Below are 16,575 nucleotides of genomic sequence, written 5' to 3'. Positions count from 1 at the left end.
ATGCCCTCCACATTCACCGGTGGTTCCCTTCCCCTGCCCAATCATCTCCCTGTGGCCCAACCCCCTACAGCCATGATGATGCTCTTTTCTCCATCTCCCAGGTTTTGGCCCTTCACTTAACTCACCAAGTCTGGGGTCTATACTCCACACCACCCCATCTTCCCCATCCCCAGTGGGAGGCATTAGTGTAGCGTTATTGTCACTGGACTATTAATCCATAGACCCACAGTAATGTTCTGGGGATCCAGGTTTGAATCCCACCATAAAGGATGATGAATATTGAATGCATTAAAATAATCTGGAATTAAAAGTCTAGTGATGAGAAAATCCAGTGATGACCGTGAAGCCATTGTCAATTGTTATAAAACCCCATCTGGTTTACCAATGTCCTTTAGGGAAAGAAATTTGCTGCCTTCACCTTGTCCTGCCCAACAACAGGACAGACCTACCAGAGGTGGCTGGTGGCACAGTGGTTTAGCATTGGGAGGGAGCTGCCCTGAGAGTCCTCAACATCAATTCTGGACTCCATGCAGTCTCATGGCATCAGGTGAAACATAGGCAAGGAAACCTCCTGTTGATTACCACATAAATCCACCCCCCCCCACCTCTGCCCCGCAGCTGAAGAATTAGTACTCCTGCATGTTGAGCACCACTTAGAGGAAGCATTGAGGGTGGCAAGGTTGCAAAATGTACGCTGGGTGGGGGACTTCAGTGTCCATCACCAAGAGTAGCTCAGTAGTACCACAGATCAAGCTGACCTAGTCCTAAAGGTCATAGCTGCAAGACTGGGTCTGCGGCAGGAAAGTTGGTGAGAATGAGATAAAATATATTTTTCGCTCTTGTTGTTTTCCGCACCACCTGCCACAAATGCATCTGTCCATGACAGGATTGGTACAAGTGACCGCCGGAAGGTCCTTCTGGAGACAAAATCCCATCTTCACATTGAGGAAACCCTCTGGTAGTGCCACACAGCATAATACTGTGCTAAATGTAACAGATTTTGAACAGATCTAGCAACTGGGCATTCATGAGGCATTGTGGGTCAGCAGCTGAATCTATAACCTCATTACCACTTTACTATTACCACCAAGCCAGGAATCAACCCTGGTTCAATGAAGAGTACAGGAGGACATGCTAGGAGCAACAGCAGGCATACCTAAAAATGAGATGTCAACCTGGTGAAGTTACAATGCAGGGGTACTTGCATGCCAACTGCAATAGCAGCGATAGCAGATAGAGCTAAGCAATTCCCCAACTGACGGATCAGATCTAGGTTCTGCAGTCCTGCCACATCCAGTCATGAATGAAAGTGGGCAATTAAACAATTCAGTTAAGAAGGAAGCTCCACAAATGTCCCCATCTTCAATGATGGAGGAGTTTAGAACTTCAGTGTGAAAAATAAGGCTTAAGTATTCAGCCTGTTCCAAAGATGTCAGTCTCCAGGCAATCTGATTCATCCACTTGAGATTGACATCATCCAGGAAACAGCTGCCCATTTAAATAGTAGCAGCAGTGTGTACAATCTACAAGATGCACTTCGGGAACTCACCAAGGCTCTTAAGACAGCATTTTCCAAACCCACAACTGCTAGCAAACATAAGTACAAGGACAATGGGAACATCAGCACCTGGAAGTTCGCCTCCAAGAAAATATACTCCCTTGTCGTTTTTGGTGTCAGAATGCTTAAAGTAAGTGAGTTTGCTCATCGTAAATGCTTGACTGCTGTAGTTGAAGGAACTGATGACGATGATGTCTGTTACATTATTTGCAATGTTAAATGATCGCTAAATGATTGCTTTTAAGTGCAATTGATGTCAAATGAGTGCAAATGACTGCTGTTGAACACAAATAGTGTCAAAGATTTCAGGTAGGAAAGGTATGTTTCAGCATTGAGGTCTCTTGGAAAATGCTGACTAATGAAGTCTTGTGCAATTTGAGCATTTTCAAATTATTCTATGGATTTCAGTGATCGATTTTCAACTCAACTCAACTAATCTGATATCCCGTCTCATGCTATTGATGTGCATGTCGGCAATTGGTGCATTTCATCGCTAAGATATGATGATGCCTACATAAATGCAGTATTGTTTATGATCTCATTATTGAAATAATATTTGATTACTGAAAAGTAACACACTTTGTACTTAGAAATCTGATTAGAAGTAATTTACTTTCATAGAAGGTGCAAATTTATTTTGTGTGAAATGTATAATGGATTAAGTTATGTGAATATAATAACCAATGCATTGTAAATATAGCACAATGAAATTTCAAATGCAGAAGATTTTCGGGAGAATAAATGTTAGATTTTGCAATCTATATTTGATTAAACAGAACAATAATATTAGATATGATGTTTAAAATGTAACATACTTAGAGTTTCTTCAGTGACTGTTGTTTCAATTAATCCACTGACAATATCTCTAGTGATATTATTAGCATAGAGCTGCTTGGTAATAGCATTTGATCTGCAATTTGGATGATTTGATTTGCATTCACAAATTATCAAATTCAATGACTAAGTGTGTTCTTGTGTAATTGACCAGCATTGTCTAATTCAGTGACAACCTATGAAACTTGTCAGACCTATGAACGACCTATAGCATTCACGTCAAGATCAAGAAAATTATGGATTCAGTTCAAGTCCAATGAAGGCAATAGTGGCAAAGGATTTCAGGTTCCATATGTTACATATGATGGTAAATACGGATACCTCCTTTATAAAACATTTAAATTGGATGACTGTATTGGTACTATTTCCTGTCTTTGGCCTGAGCTGGAAAATTTCATCAATCTTGCTTCCAATTTCCACCCTTCCCACAACTTCACACAGTCCATCTCCAACTCTTCCCTTCCCTCGCTTGACTTCTCTCTCTTTGTCTATTTCTGGGGATAGATTATTAAGGATTATTCACTCTAAGTCTACTGACTTCCACAGCTACCTTGAATACAGTTCCTCATACCCCATTTCATATAAGGACTTCATTCCATTCTCCTAGTTTCTCTCTCTCCTTTGCATCTATTCCGTTGATTCACTTCCAATGTATTTCTCCGTTTTCTCAATCGAGGATTTCCATGGTTGATTGGGTCCTTGACTGCATCCATTCCATTTCACACACTTCAGCTCTCACCCTCTTCCTGTCCCTTTCAGAAACTTGAAAGTGTTCCCCTTGTCTTTCGCTCCACCAGCTTCCATAATTAATGAATCAGTCTCCACCATTTTAATCAGCTCCAAACATATAGTCCCCTCCCCTCCCCTTTCAGTATTACACAGGGACCAATCCTCTGCAGTACCCTGGTCTACTCTTCAGTCACACCACTCCTCCCTACAGCATCTTTTCGAGTTAGTGCAAGGGATAGAACACCTGCCCTTTTACCTCCTCCATTCTCACCATTCAAAGCCCCAAACATTCCTTTCCAAGTCAAACAGCATTTTTCATGTACTTCTTTCAAATTAGTATAAAGCATTCAGTGCTCACAATGTGGCCTCTTCCACACAGGGCAGACCAAACAGAGATTAGGTGACCACTTAGTAGGATACCACCTTCAGTTCAAGCATGATCCCAAGCTTCCAGTCTCCAACCTTCTCCCATTCTGACCTTGTCCTCCTTCCAATGAAGCTGAACACAAGCTAAAGGAAAAACATCTTTTGCTAGGATATTTCAAAGCCTTCTGAACTCAGGTTTGAATTTAGCCTTTTGGGATTGTAATCTCTTCCCCCATTTTGTTTCCTTTTTCTTTGCTGAATATGGTGCTCTCTCTTGTTACTTTTTTCCCCTTTTTTGCTTTCATATGGCAGCTGTTCATGATTATTCTATTCAGACCTCCCCTAAACATGTCATTTTTCTTTTTGCTTGTTCCATTAGCATTCCCTTATACTTTTTTGTCATTTTATCTTCCCTGTCCACCCTTCCCCTTCCACTTGCTTGAAACCTATTATATTTCTAACTGTTCCCAGTTCTGATGAAAGATCATCAACCTGAAATGTAACTCTGTTTCTTTCTCCACAGATGCTTCCAAACCTGCTGAGTATTTCCTGTATTTTTGGTTTTTATTTTATCTTGTCATACCTGGCATTCTACATTTCTCCTTGACAGGAAGGCCACTGAAGTCAAGGGTTAGGACTGATATCTTTCCCCTTCTTCGTTCCCTCACTCATGATTGCTGAGGGCAGTTCTATTTATGTTGGGGATACAATAAGACTTGGAACATAATATATAGTTTGTATGATGAAGAGTGCTTTATAACATTCTAATACTTCATGAGTTACATCGTGTAAAAGGAATCCTAATAGAACAGTGAATAATAGAATTTAGAAAAGGTGGCAGGTGAATATAAATGAGCTGATTTAGGGACAAATTAAATGCTTTACCAAAGCAAGAAAATATCAGTTGATACTGCAGAAGTACCATTGCTGAATAAATGGTAAATTGCTGAAAGAAGAGATATACAGAAAACAGCAAAGTTTTGACAATGTGTTTCTTTTCCCAGCAATATAATGATCTTTCAGCAAATGAAAGGAGAGAAGAAAAAGAGCATGTGTTCTGTGGTCCAGTCACATCACCACCATTTCGAAGATATTTTGTAATTGTACTGATAAAGCCATCAAAATAAACTTTCATTTATTTTCTTCTGTAATAGAGGATTATCAAGAGCTGATTGAGGATATAGTTCGAGATGGTCGATTGTATGCATCTGAGAACCATCAAGAAATACTGAAGGTAGATTTACAATGAACTAATATTGGAACGAGATTTATTTGAGTATAGATACACAAAGGATTCACATTTAGTAACATCCTTTAAGTAGAATCATGATCAGTGATCATTTATATTTTCTGTGATAACTCCTGTTTTCATCCTCTGAATTCTATCTATTTTCTTGGTCTATGCAATAGGAAATTATTTTCCTGGCTAGGAATAGCATGGAATTAATTCCTACTTCCCAAAATAAGTAGAACACCTCACTCATGTCAGCCGTGGCTCAGTTTATAGCACACTTGTCCCCCCCGTCATAAGGTCTGGGTTCAAGTCCCACTCCAGGACTTGAGCACAGAAATGGAAGCTTGACACTCAAGTGCAGGACTGCAGGCATGACCCACTGTTGGAAGGTGCTGTCTTTCGGATGAGAAATTAAACTGGTGCCATGTCTGCTCTCTCAGTGGATGGAAAAGATTCCTTCACAGTTCTTTATAGCATTGTAGAATAGTTACAGCATAGAAGGAGGCCATTTGGCCAGTCATGTCTGGGCTGGGTCTCTGTAAGATCTGCTTAGCTGATCCCACTTCCCTATCTTTTTCTCATAGCCCTTCATTCTTTTTCTTTGTAGATAGTTATCCAATTCCTTTTTGAAAGCCATGATTGAATCTGCCTCCACCACCATCTCAGGCAGTGCTTTCCATACCCTAACTACTTATTGCATTAAATAGCTTTTCCATATGTGCCCTCTGGTTTCATTGCCGTTCACCTTAAATCTATATTCAATTATCCTTGATCTTTCCACCAGTGGGAACCCTATCTACACTGTCCAAACATTTCATGATTTTAAACATCTTTATCAAATCCCTCTCAACCTTTTCTTTTCTATAGTGAACAACCCCAGTCTGTCCTCATATCTAAAGTCTCTTATCCCTGGAACCAAAATCAGGAATCTTTTCTGCACCCACTTCAATGCCTTCACATTCTTCCTGAAGTGGTGCCCAGCATTGGACACAATAGTCCAGTTAAAGCTAAACTGCTGTTTTATAAAGATTTACCATAATATCTTTGATTTCATACTCTCAGTATCTATTGATAAAGCTTAGGATTTTGTATGCTTATTAACCATGTTCTTAACCTGTCCTGTCATCTTCAGTAATTTGTACACATATACTCTCAGGCTCCTCTGATCCTGCTGCTCTTTTGACAACCTCATCCAAACCCATGATCTCTACCACCTAATACAGTAAGGGAAGCAAATACATGAGAACATAAGAACATAAGAAATAGGAGCAGGAGTAGGCCATCTAGCCCTTCGTGCCTGCCCCGCCATTCAACAAGATCATGGCTGATCTGTCGTGGCTCAGTTCCACATTCCCGCCCTCTCCCCATAACCCTTAATCCCCTCTCTTATCAAAAACTCATCAACCCGCGTCTTAAAAATATTTAGCGAGGTAGCCTCCACCACTTCAACGGGCAGAGAATTCCAGAGATTCACCACCCTTTGAGTGAAGAAGTTCCTCAACTCCGTTCTAAACCGCCCCCCCTTTATCTTGAGGCTGTGCCCCCTAGTCCTACTATCCTTTCTGAGTGGGAAGAGTCTCTCCACCTCTATCCTATCCATCCCATTCATTATCTTATACGTCTCAATGAGATCTCCCTTCATTCTTCTAAACTCTAACGAGTACAAGCTAGTTTATTCAGCCTCTCCTCATAGCTCAACCCCCTCAACTCCGGCATCAGCCTAGTAAACCTCCTCTGCACTCCCTCCAAGGCCAAAATATCCTTGCGTAAGTACGGCACCCAAAACTGCACACAGTACTCCAGCTGCGGCCTCACCAATGCCCTGTACAGCCGCAGCAAGACCTCCCTACTTTTATATTCAATCCCCCTCGCTACGAAGGCCAGCATCCCATTTGCCTCCCTGACCACCTGCTGCACCTGCAAGCTGGGTTTTTGCGACTCATGCACAAGGACCCCGAGGTCCCTCTGCACCGTCGCCTGCTGCAGTTTTTCTCCACGTAAGTAATAATCCTTCCTACCATTATTCCTACCAAAGTGGACCACCTCGCACTTGCCAACATTAAATTCCATTTGCCATTTCCTGGCCCATTCGCCCAGCCTATCTAGATCCTTCTGTAGACTCTCCACACCCTCCGCACAATTTGCCGTTCCACCAATCTTGGTGTCATCAGCAAATTTCGACACCATATACTTGGTTCCCTCCTCCAGATCATCTATATAAATGGTAAATAGCTGAGGCCCCAGCACCGACCCCTGGGGCACTCCACGAGTCACCATCCGCCAATCCGAATAGCACCCATTGACCCCCACTCTCTGCCTCCTATTTGACAACCAATCCTCTATCCACGCTAACACCCTACCCCCAACTCCATGTCCCCTGACCTTCTGCAATAACCTCTTGTGAGGTACCTTGTCAAACACCTTCTGAAAATCCAGAAAGACCACATCCACCGGCTCTCCTCTATCCACCGCCCTAGACACATCCTCATAGAACTCCAGTAAATTTGTCAGACACGACTTCCCTTTAACGAAACCGTGCTGCGTCTGCTCTATCAAGCAATTCCCCTCAAGATGCCTCGCTATTTCCTCTTTGATTTCCTCCTTGAGAACAACCAGTAAATTTTCTCGAAGGCATGCACCATTCTGATTTGGAACTATGGGCAGGATTTTATGGCTTCACGTGAGCGAGACCAAAAATTCCCGCCTGAGGTCTACAGACATTTCCATTGTCTATCCCTAGCCCACTCCGATTCCATGGCGGGCGAAGCAGTAGAATTTTGGTGTATGTCACCATTCCTTCAATGTTACTGGTCAAATTCCTAGAATTTCCTTCCTAATGGCACACTGTGTGTGACTATACCACATGGACTGGTACTGTTCAAAAAGGCAGCTCACCATCATCTTTTCAAGGGCAGTTGGGTACGGGCAGTAGATGCTAGCATTGTCAGTGACCGAATCTTTAAAAAACCTTTAGAATGTATCCTTTATTCTATGGACTGGATTTTACCGACCACGCTGTCATGTTGAAGGATGTGGGGTTGTGAGGGCTTGTAGAATGTAGTTTGTGGTCTTCACACTGTTTTGCCATCCACCTCTGATCCATCTCCCATTCTACAGAAAAGAGGGAGGCATCAGGTAGCCTGCCGAGTATTATTCCTGTTGAGGCTCATGAGTGGCTGATTAATAGCCACATAAATGCCTCATTCTGCCTCCGCTACATTTTACCCATGGCAAGGTGAGGCCCATGCCAGGTGGGCAGCCAGGTGGCTTTTACAGTGTCGGGCTAGAGAGGGGAGTGCCTTTGGGGGGTCCCTTGTGCTCATTGGAGGCAAACGCCAAGATCAGATCCTCTTTAACCCTGGTCTATGGGCTCCCAAACTTGGCCCCCACCCCATTACCACTCTCACTGCCTCACTAGAGACAGTCAACCAGGCCCGCCAATACTCCAGACTTACCTTGAAATCTGGTTCCATAATCTCTTCTTCGGGACTGGCTGTGGCCCCAGCAATGGACCACCATCCAAACCTGATGCTGCTGCAACTTCAGAGCTGCCAGCTAATCAGGTTGGCCAGCAGCTTTTGAAGGTGGGTTTTCCTCACCAGATGTGGATAGAAATTTCATGCTGAACTAATTAACACTAGTCTCAGAATATATTACTCAAGCAGCTCATAGGCTGGGAGAATCACCTTCATTTAATGTCCAGGTTTCTTAACCAATCACCATCACCATCACCATCATAAGAACAGATTATCTTGTCATATTGCTTTTTTTGGGAGCTCGCTGTGTTAAAATTGGCTGCAACATTTCTAATATTACAATAACGACTGTGCTTAAAAAGTACTTAATTGGTGATAAAGCACTTTGAGATAACCAGTGGTTGTGAAAAGTGCTATATAAATGCAAGTCTTTATTTTTGAATATGTGACAGTGAGTTATGGCTTTATCTTTGAATTGTTAAAATGATTCCTTTAACATTAAAACTTCACAACCATCTGTGGGATCTATTCATTATTGATGAGAAATGTTTCACTCTCATTATATCATATTTCTTGGGAACAGAATGTTCTGTATGCTACAATGAATCACATTCTTAAGGTGAAAAACAGTCCATAAATTGTGTGCTTTTGTACAGATCCTGATAGAATTTTGATTTTGTTGTTCTGCATTCCTAATTCACTTGTAGGGGAGGGCACATAGCACAGTTAGGATTAGCAAGAACCCCTTTTGGGATTCTCCCAGCCCTTATGTCCCAATATAATCTGGTTCAGATTCAGTGAGGGTGTGAATCAGATTAGCATATTTAAAAACCCATTCAAATATGCAGGGTCGGTTTGGAGCTCTATTCTCCTGGTTCTTGCAATCCGCACTGTGGCAACTTGGCACAAATCACTTCTGGTGTCCACAAATGGAGACCAAGCTTTGTAGCCACACCAAGGCGTTTGGAGAGGGTGGGAGATGCTCAGAGGCCATTGAAATCCCTAAGTGATCAAGGAAATTAATGGGTAGTGCCCTGGCAACTGACCCAGCACTCTGGCAGGTGCCAGGTTGTCAATGCCAAAAAGGGGAACCTGAAGGGGGACCATGGAGTGGGGCTCCTGAAGGGAAGTTCTGAAGGGTGGGTGTCATAAGGAGGGGCCTTTGGCAACTCTGTAGCAGGGTGCAACTTTTAAAAATGGCACATTGATCTCTGAGTAGCCAGCCTTACTGGTGTCCTCAGATCCCCATTCAAAAATATTCTTAGTGTGAGTGAATTCAGGGAGAATCTCACCAGGCACCAAAAAGATTACTCAGTGTGGGTGAATTGTGAACTGAATTGCACCAAGCCACCCAGCAGGAACCTCCCTCGTTTTCCCGCTGGGGACAAAATGTAGAAATTGTTTGGGAGAATTTTGCCTCTCATTTAGGCTACAGTTGCCCATCTCTGCATGTCGATTAAAATCTCCCCAATTATCACCACACCTTTCTGACAAGCTCCAATTATTTCTTCCTTAACGCTCCACCCTACCAAATGGTTATTGTTAGGGCACCTGTGCACAACTCCCTTAAGTGACTTCTTGCCTTTATCATTTCCCAGCTATTTTGAAATCATTTCTATACCCGATTTCCTGAACTTAGGACATCCCTGTCTTTTGTGCTAATACCATCATTAACTAACACCTCTCCACCTTCCCCTTGCATCCTGTTCTTCCTAAATATCCTATACCCTTCATATTCAGATCCCAATCCATGTCCTCCTGTAGCGAGTAATTTTGTTTTGTATCAAATGCTACGTGCATTCAGATACAGAGCTTTTAGTTTTATCATTTCGTTCTTTTTACAACCTCGAAGTCTCAAATCTCTAGTCTCATGTTGTGACTTTAACATAATAAAATATCCCAAAGCCTTCCATAGGAGCAAGTATCAATCAAAACTTGATAGGTGGATTATTAGTCAATCTTCATAAGTGTGCAATATTAATCCAATTGAGAATTAGTAATTTAACACAATTGGACTGCAGTTACAGTTCTGGTCACTACATTAGAGAAAGGTTGTGATCGCACTAGCAAGAGTACAGAGGAGATTTGCAAGAACGTTGCTGGGAAATGAGAAATTAAGCTATGAGGAAAGACTAAATTGGCTGTGGTTGTTTTCTTTGGAGCAATGAAGACTGAGGGAAGACTTAATTGAGGTGTACAAAGTTATCAGGGCCATAGGTAGAGCGGACAGAATGGCAAAACAGCATGAACTGACCAACTTCGGAAGACTTACAAGTCCTGCCATAACCCCTCACCACACTGAATTCACTGGCTGAGTTGTGCAGTAATAATAGTGCATTAATAATAGTGTAACATGCTATTATTTTTCCAGAAAAATTTGACCCAAACTTGACATCCTTGATTATGCAGAAAGTTAGTTCATTACAATAATGTGTTCTCAAGTTCCATTTTACACACAATTAAACTGAAACAACTTCCATTGATAATGGCAACCCATCACTGATCCTATCTCAACTCATACATGCATTTTCATTTACCAACAGAGGTCACTAGTTATCTCCATCATTGATGGAGACAGTTATTATCTTTTCCCATTCAGAGCCAGGAACACTAAGAATGATTGAAGCTTGCTATAAAATATATAAACAAATACAAATATTGCATAGTCAAAGAGTATCATTACAAGTTTTATTAAAATCAGAATTACATATTTGGATGCCATATTGATCCTGTTTAAAAATGTTATCTATCAATGATTACAAAACTTGGAATTTGATTGCCACTTATTTTTTTCAGGACAAGAAACTCATCAAGGCTCTGTTTGACGTGTTAGCTCATCCACAAAATTACTTTAAATACACAGCACAAGAATCCCGAGAAATGTTTCCAAGATCATTTATCAGACTATTGCGCTCAAAAGTTTCCAGATTTCTACGGCCGTACAAATAGCTGAGAATTGCTGACACCCTTGAACATTTTGGACTTTCATCAGATAAACTAAAAATGTTTCATTTAATCTGTTCACCTGCAGTTTGTATGAACTCCTTTACATAGGAACCTAAAGTCTGGATGTCTTATGTCATCACACTCTGTTGAGTACCAAAACATTGAAGACCATAAATCATTCATGGTGGAATAGAAGTAATATGGTGACTTAGAAAAAAAGACAATTCATTTTCTTCTGATTTATATTAAGCAACACAATTGTCCTATCTGCATATTCACCCTTGTCATTTATTTTGACAAAGTAATAATGTTGTAGAGCTAAAAACAAAAAGTTGTGGGACTGGTCAACAATGGTACCAGTGGCTTTTGCAAACATCATTGACTTCCAAAAACATGATGCATTGGTTGGTCATCATCAACAGAATTACATTTTTTTAAACTAACTATTGCTTATTATAAAGACAGGTACTTAATAGAAATTACATGTAAAATATAAGTAGGAAGCTTGCATTATATGCCAGTCAACTGCAGAGAGCTTGTATATCATCAACATGCAATTGTCTAATGCAGCAAATCAGTCACATTATCACAGATTCTAGGTTTTTGTTAAACTTAATGGTCTTATTCTAGTGAACTATTGTTAATTTTAACCTCTGCTGTTAAAACAGTAAAATGAGATCTCAGTGTTGTGCAGCTTTTTAATACAATATTAAAAAACAGAACATGTTGCAAGTACACAGCAAGTCAGACAGCATTTGATAAATTCTGATGAAATGTCATTAATCTGAAACTTCAACTCTGTTTCCCTCCACAGATGCTGCCATACCTGCTGAGTATTTACAGCATCCACAGTATTTTGCTTTGGATGGCTTTTATAAGCTACAAATATCTTAGTTCTGCATTCAGTGTTTATTGAACATGATATATCAATTAAGCCATTTGGACGTCACAATGATCTCTATGTAGTTATGCTTATGTGTGGCAATGAATATGTTTGCACTTGTACTTTCATTATTTAGATTTCATAATGTTTCTAAGGAAAGTTCTTTTCTACTCCATATTCTTCCTATTGCATTGTAGTATCTGGCATATTGTTCTTTTCTGAGCTCAGTATTAGTTATCTTGAGGATAGTTGTTGAAGCTTGAAATGTGCACTCAGTGGTTCTCTTTGACAAGTCCCGTCCCTCCAAAAAATGTGATCTTGGCAGATACATGCTAGATTGAACTATTAAGATTGAATGCACAATCTAATGTACATTCCCACCTTAAAAACAATGGGCCTATGACCATTGCAGGAAAATTAACCTGTCCTACACAAAGTGTCACTTATATGCTAACCGCTGTTCCCATTTTCAGTGGGAAAAACATCTGTCTAAATTTGTACATAATCACCTAGAAAAATAAGAGTTCCTGGCCAAGGCACTTAAACAAATTATTTCATCTTCACAAATATTTCACCTTTTGTAGATAATGTGACAAAGTCATTTGTGATCCACATGTTTGCTACCTGGACAGATAATAGAAAACATTATGTTGTGCTTCTTGCTTTCTATTTGTGTTAGGTTATCAGGTCAGAAACCTAAGGTATATTATGAAGTCAGGCTAGATCCCAAAGATTTGCTATTTTGGCATTAATGTGAGGATGTGATGTTTTACTCCAGGTACAATTCTACTGTCACACTAAGGAGCTTTTACCAAAACAAATTTTATTTAAGAACAGTTTAACAGATGAATTAGCTTAACATTTAACAATTGAACAATACTTAAACATGACACGATACAATTTTGAACTGCTAACATATCACTATGGGTTTCAATTCAAGCTTAGATCTTATAGACTTAAACCTCTCTTTAAATCAGTTATCAAAACACAGGCATGCTTGTTTATCTCAGGTTAACAGTCCCAGAGCTTTCAGAACACCTCGAGAGAGAGAGAGAGAGTGACACCTGTTTTCTTGTGCTTGTACTTTTTAAGTTAAACTGAAACAGTATTCCTACCCTGCAGGCTTAGCTCCTACCATTAAGCACATTACTGTGCCCTGGTCAACAAAACTCTACATGAAAAACCCCAGGGGAGACGCCATAAACACAAATGTGTTAGCCCTGCTTTAAACAAACACTCCAGGTCTAAAATAAGTATTTATCTTGTGCTCCTAGCTACTAATTTAAAAGTTTTGCACTACAAATCAGCACCCTGCAAAGCAGATCTAAATTCTAAGCATAGCCCTTGTAAGAAACATGATTTACGTATTTCTTAAAAGCATAGTACCATCACATTTTCTATCCAACTCTTACACCGAAACCACATTACAATTTAACAACAACAAGACCTGCAATTATTAGCACCTTCAATAATGAGTGGCATCTTCATCCCAGACTCCCTGTGTAGGTGATTGCCAGCAGGGGCGAAAAATTTGGAGAGAGCCAGAAATCATGAATCTCGCTGGCGAGATTACAATTTCGGACTTTCCCTGTCTTCGCCAGTGATATAATCAGGTCCAGACCCATAATGGGCAAGTACCTGATTTTACTACATTTTAATAGATTGAAATCTAATTATCTAGCTCCCTCGCCACATGGTTCCCTCCCCCATCACTACATATTCATACGTAAAATCTGCAAGGTTTACAACACGTTCGGCATATTCAGACATAAACCTGTTGAGGGGATCCATCCCAGGGTGATGAGGTAAGTATAGCCCCAGGGGGAGAGGGACTTGGACTGGCAATGCCCCTGGTGCATGTTTGCACTGCCAGCTCTTTGAGAAGCACCTTGGGGGGAGGGGGGTTTTCATTTATGTGTGATGTAGAGGGGAGGATGAGAACGGTCTCTGAGGGGTTGAAATTCAGGCAAATATTGTCAGGTGGGGGAAGTGGTTGGCGGAAATGCCGATGATGATTATCAGGGGAGGGGTGGAGTTGGGAGACATGTCAGTGATTGTTAGGGTGTGAGGTAGTTTATTTTTATTTCTGATCAGGGCATCTCTTAAAAATGGCACCCCAATCTCTATGGAGTCCTTTGTCAGTTCTGGGAGTCCCCGCCTTTCCAGAGTGATAGCGTAAACCATGTCCATTCATTTTTCCTCTTTAAAGAGGCTGAAAATCTGGTGAGAAAACTGGACTGTGCAACTGGAGAGCTACACACCAGTTTTCTGACTGAGTCTGATACTGACAAATTCTGGTCAGACCACCCCCATAGTAAAATATCACAAAGTACTGTAAAGGAGTGTTCTCAAATAAAATTTGACATCAAGCTACATAGGATATGTGATAAATGAGGTAGGTTTTAAGGAGTGTCTTTAACAAGGAGAGACAGATAAAGAAACAACAATATAGGGAGATAATTCTATAAACAACCCATAAATTCTAGGGATTGTTTTGTTCAAAATGCAAAAGGGAGTGAGTTAGGCCAGGATTCTTCCAAAAATATTCTAATTCCCAATTCGCATAATTTTCAGGTTGAATCTCCAGCATTCTGAGCCCTTCAGACTGCTCTAACGGGATCCCTCTGAAAATGCCTCTGAAAACTACCCGAGAGGCCAACAGCATAGCGCTGAGTGGGCCACTGCATGTGTTGATCTGTCAGCGCCTGGATCGGCACATGTATACTGTTCCTGCATTGCCAGCCTCTTGATTGCTGGCCAGCTCAATCACTGGCTTCCTGGACCTCTCCAGGGCAACCCAATGTTCCGCAACTCCCAACCCCCCACTCCACCACCCTATCCCAACCTCCTGAACTCTCACCCAACCAGTCACGATTCCCCCACACCCAACCCCGGGCAGCCTCAGTCTCTCTTCCCTCCATCTGCAATCCTCTGGCAGAGTGGCAGCGGGCCTTGCCATGTCAGCACTGCCTGATGCCTCTGATGCCTGTGGGCAGTGCCAAGATGACCCCTAGGCACTGCCAGTTGGCTCCTTGGGCAGTGCCAGGGTGCCAGTCTGACACTGCCTTGGGGAGGAGGGGCATCAATGGCCTCTGCCTCCAGCGGGGTCAGCCACCTGTTCCATGTTAATCAGAAGCAGTTGTAAACCCCGCTGGAATGAACCACTCCTACGGGAGGAGACACCATTGGGCCCGGAGACTTCAGTCCCAGGCTGCGAATGAAATGTTAATTTCAATATTGAAATTGATTTTTTGGCGCAGAACTGATTACTCTCAAAAACCTGAAGCCGGGGACATATGGAGGCCATGACCAGTGGGAAACCTACGAAATGGCCTCCACCGTTGTCACCAGCCCATTGCGCTGCTACAGCAGTGCAGCAGGCTGAGAGAATTGCCTCTGAGTCTATGTACTTGTGACACGTACTAGTTGTCAAGAAGCGCCTCAGAGTCTTTCATTTCCAAGGCCCCTTCCAAATAACAACAACTTGTATTTATATTGTGCTCTAAACGCAAAAAGTTAAAAAGTCCAAAGGCATTTCACAGAAGTATTATCAGACAAAAATAATTGGTAGTGAGCCAAGGAAGCAAACATTAGGACAGGTGGCCAGAGGTGGTCAAAGACGTACGTTTTAAGGAGCCTCTTAAAAGAGGAAAAAGAGGCTGAGAGGTTTAGAGATGTAATTCCAGAGCTTAAGGCCTAACTAGCTGAAGGCATGGCCATCAATAGTAGAAAATGGAAATCCAGAATACACAAAACCACCAGCAACTCGTTGGATAACATTGATGAGGAAGGAAATTGAATTTCAATTGGTTGATTGGAAACGGCGGCATGTTTACTGAGTCACAGTCACCAAGCTGTTAACAGCTGTGAAAATCACTTTAGTGCAAAAACCTCTGATTAAAAAATGTTTCAAGAAGTCATGTCATGAGTGTAATGTTCAAATACTGTAGATAACGCTATCTAATACTGCTGCAAGATTGTTTCTATCTTGTCAATGACTTATTTTGAAGTTTGTGATCTACACAAATCGTTTGAGCAGCTCTAGTTTGGAACAAATGCTTTAAACTGTTACTGTAAATTATGTATAAAGTTGTCAAATGTTTGGCCTACATGGTTTAATATTGACTCAAGGAAATACAATTTTTTACCTTGAAACTGCTGCATTAGTCATTATTACACAATGTATTTAGATTTGTTTGGAAATGACCAGTCCCTTTCAATTATATAGTATTTCACCAGTGTTATCTCTAGAATTTCAGTAAAGTTTAATGGTGGGCACTTGAATTGTTTTATTTGGGTCCATTTGAACTGTGAAAAACAACCTCAATGCTTGATTTTATACTTCCACATGTGGATGTTGTAAATAGGATTACTTTCTGGTAGTTACAGGTCTGTCATTGATCACAGTAATGGATGCAATTTGACCATTAAGGTATGAAAATATATTGCATAATGTTGAAGTCTATCAAGCTGCAATTTCCTCAGTCTGACATACAGTGAAATGGGGTTTCAATGCCAGTTTTTGCAAGGCAACTTAACTAAAGTTTGA

General features: G+C 41.2%; 1 protein-coding gene across 1 annotated transcript in view; it reads left to right on the top strand.

The window, feature by feature from the left end:
- scube2 (signal peptide, CUB domain, EGF-like 2) overlaps positions 1-16,124 on the top strand; it is a 138,883-nt gene extending 122,759 nt beyond the window's left edge. Inside the window, exons 21-23 of the mRNA XM_080190201.1 lie at positions 2,547-2,699; positions 4,642-4,721; positions 10,994-16,124. Of these exons, the coding sequence (XP_080046327.1) occupies positions 2,547-2,699; positions 4,642-4,721; positions 10,994-11,146 (386 nt within the window). The 3' untranslated portion in view covers positions 11,147-16,124. The remainder of the gene's footprint in view (positions 1-2,546; positions 2,700-4,641; positions 4,722-10,993) is intronic.
- Positions 16,125-16,575: the final 451 nt, after the last annotated feature.

The sequence above is a fragment of the Carcharhinus amblyrhynchos genome, chromosome 6 (assembly GCF_965287045.1).
Source record: "Carcharhinus amblyrhynchos chromosome 6, sCarAmb.v2.hapA, whole genome shotgun sequence".
Taxonomy (NCBI): Eukaryota; Metazoa; Chordata; class Chondrichthyes; order Carcharhiniformes; family Carcharhinidae; genus Carcharhinus; species Carcharhinus amblyrhynchos.
Note: the sequence above shows the minus strand (reverse complement) of the source record. Positions and strands in the feature narration are given on the sequence as shown.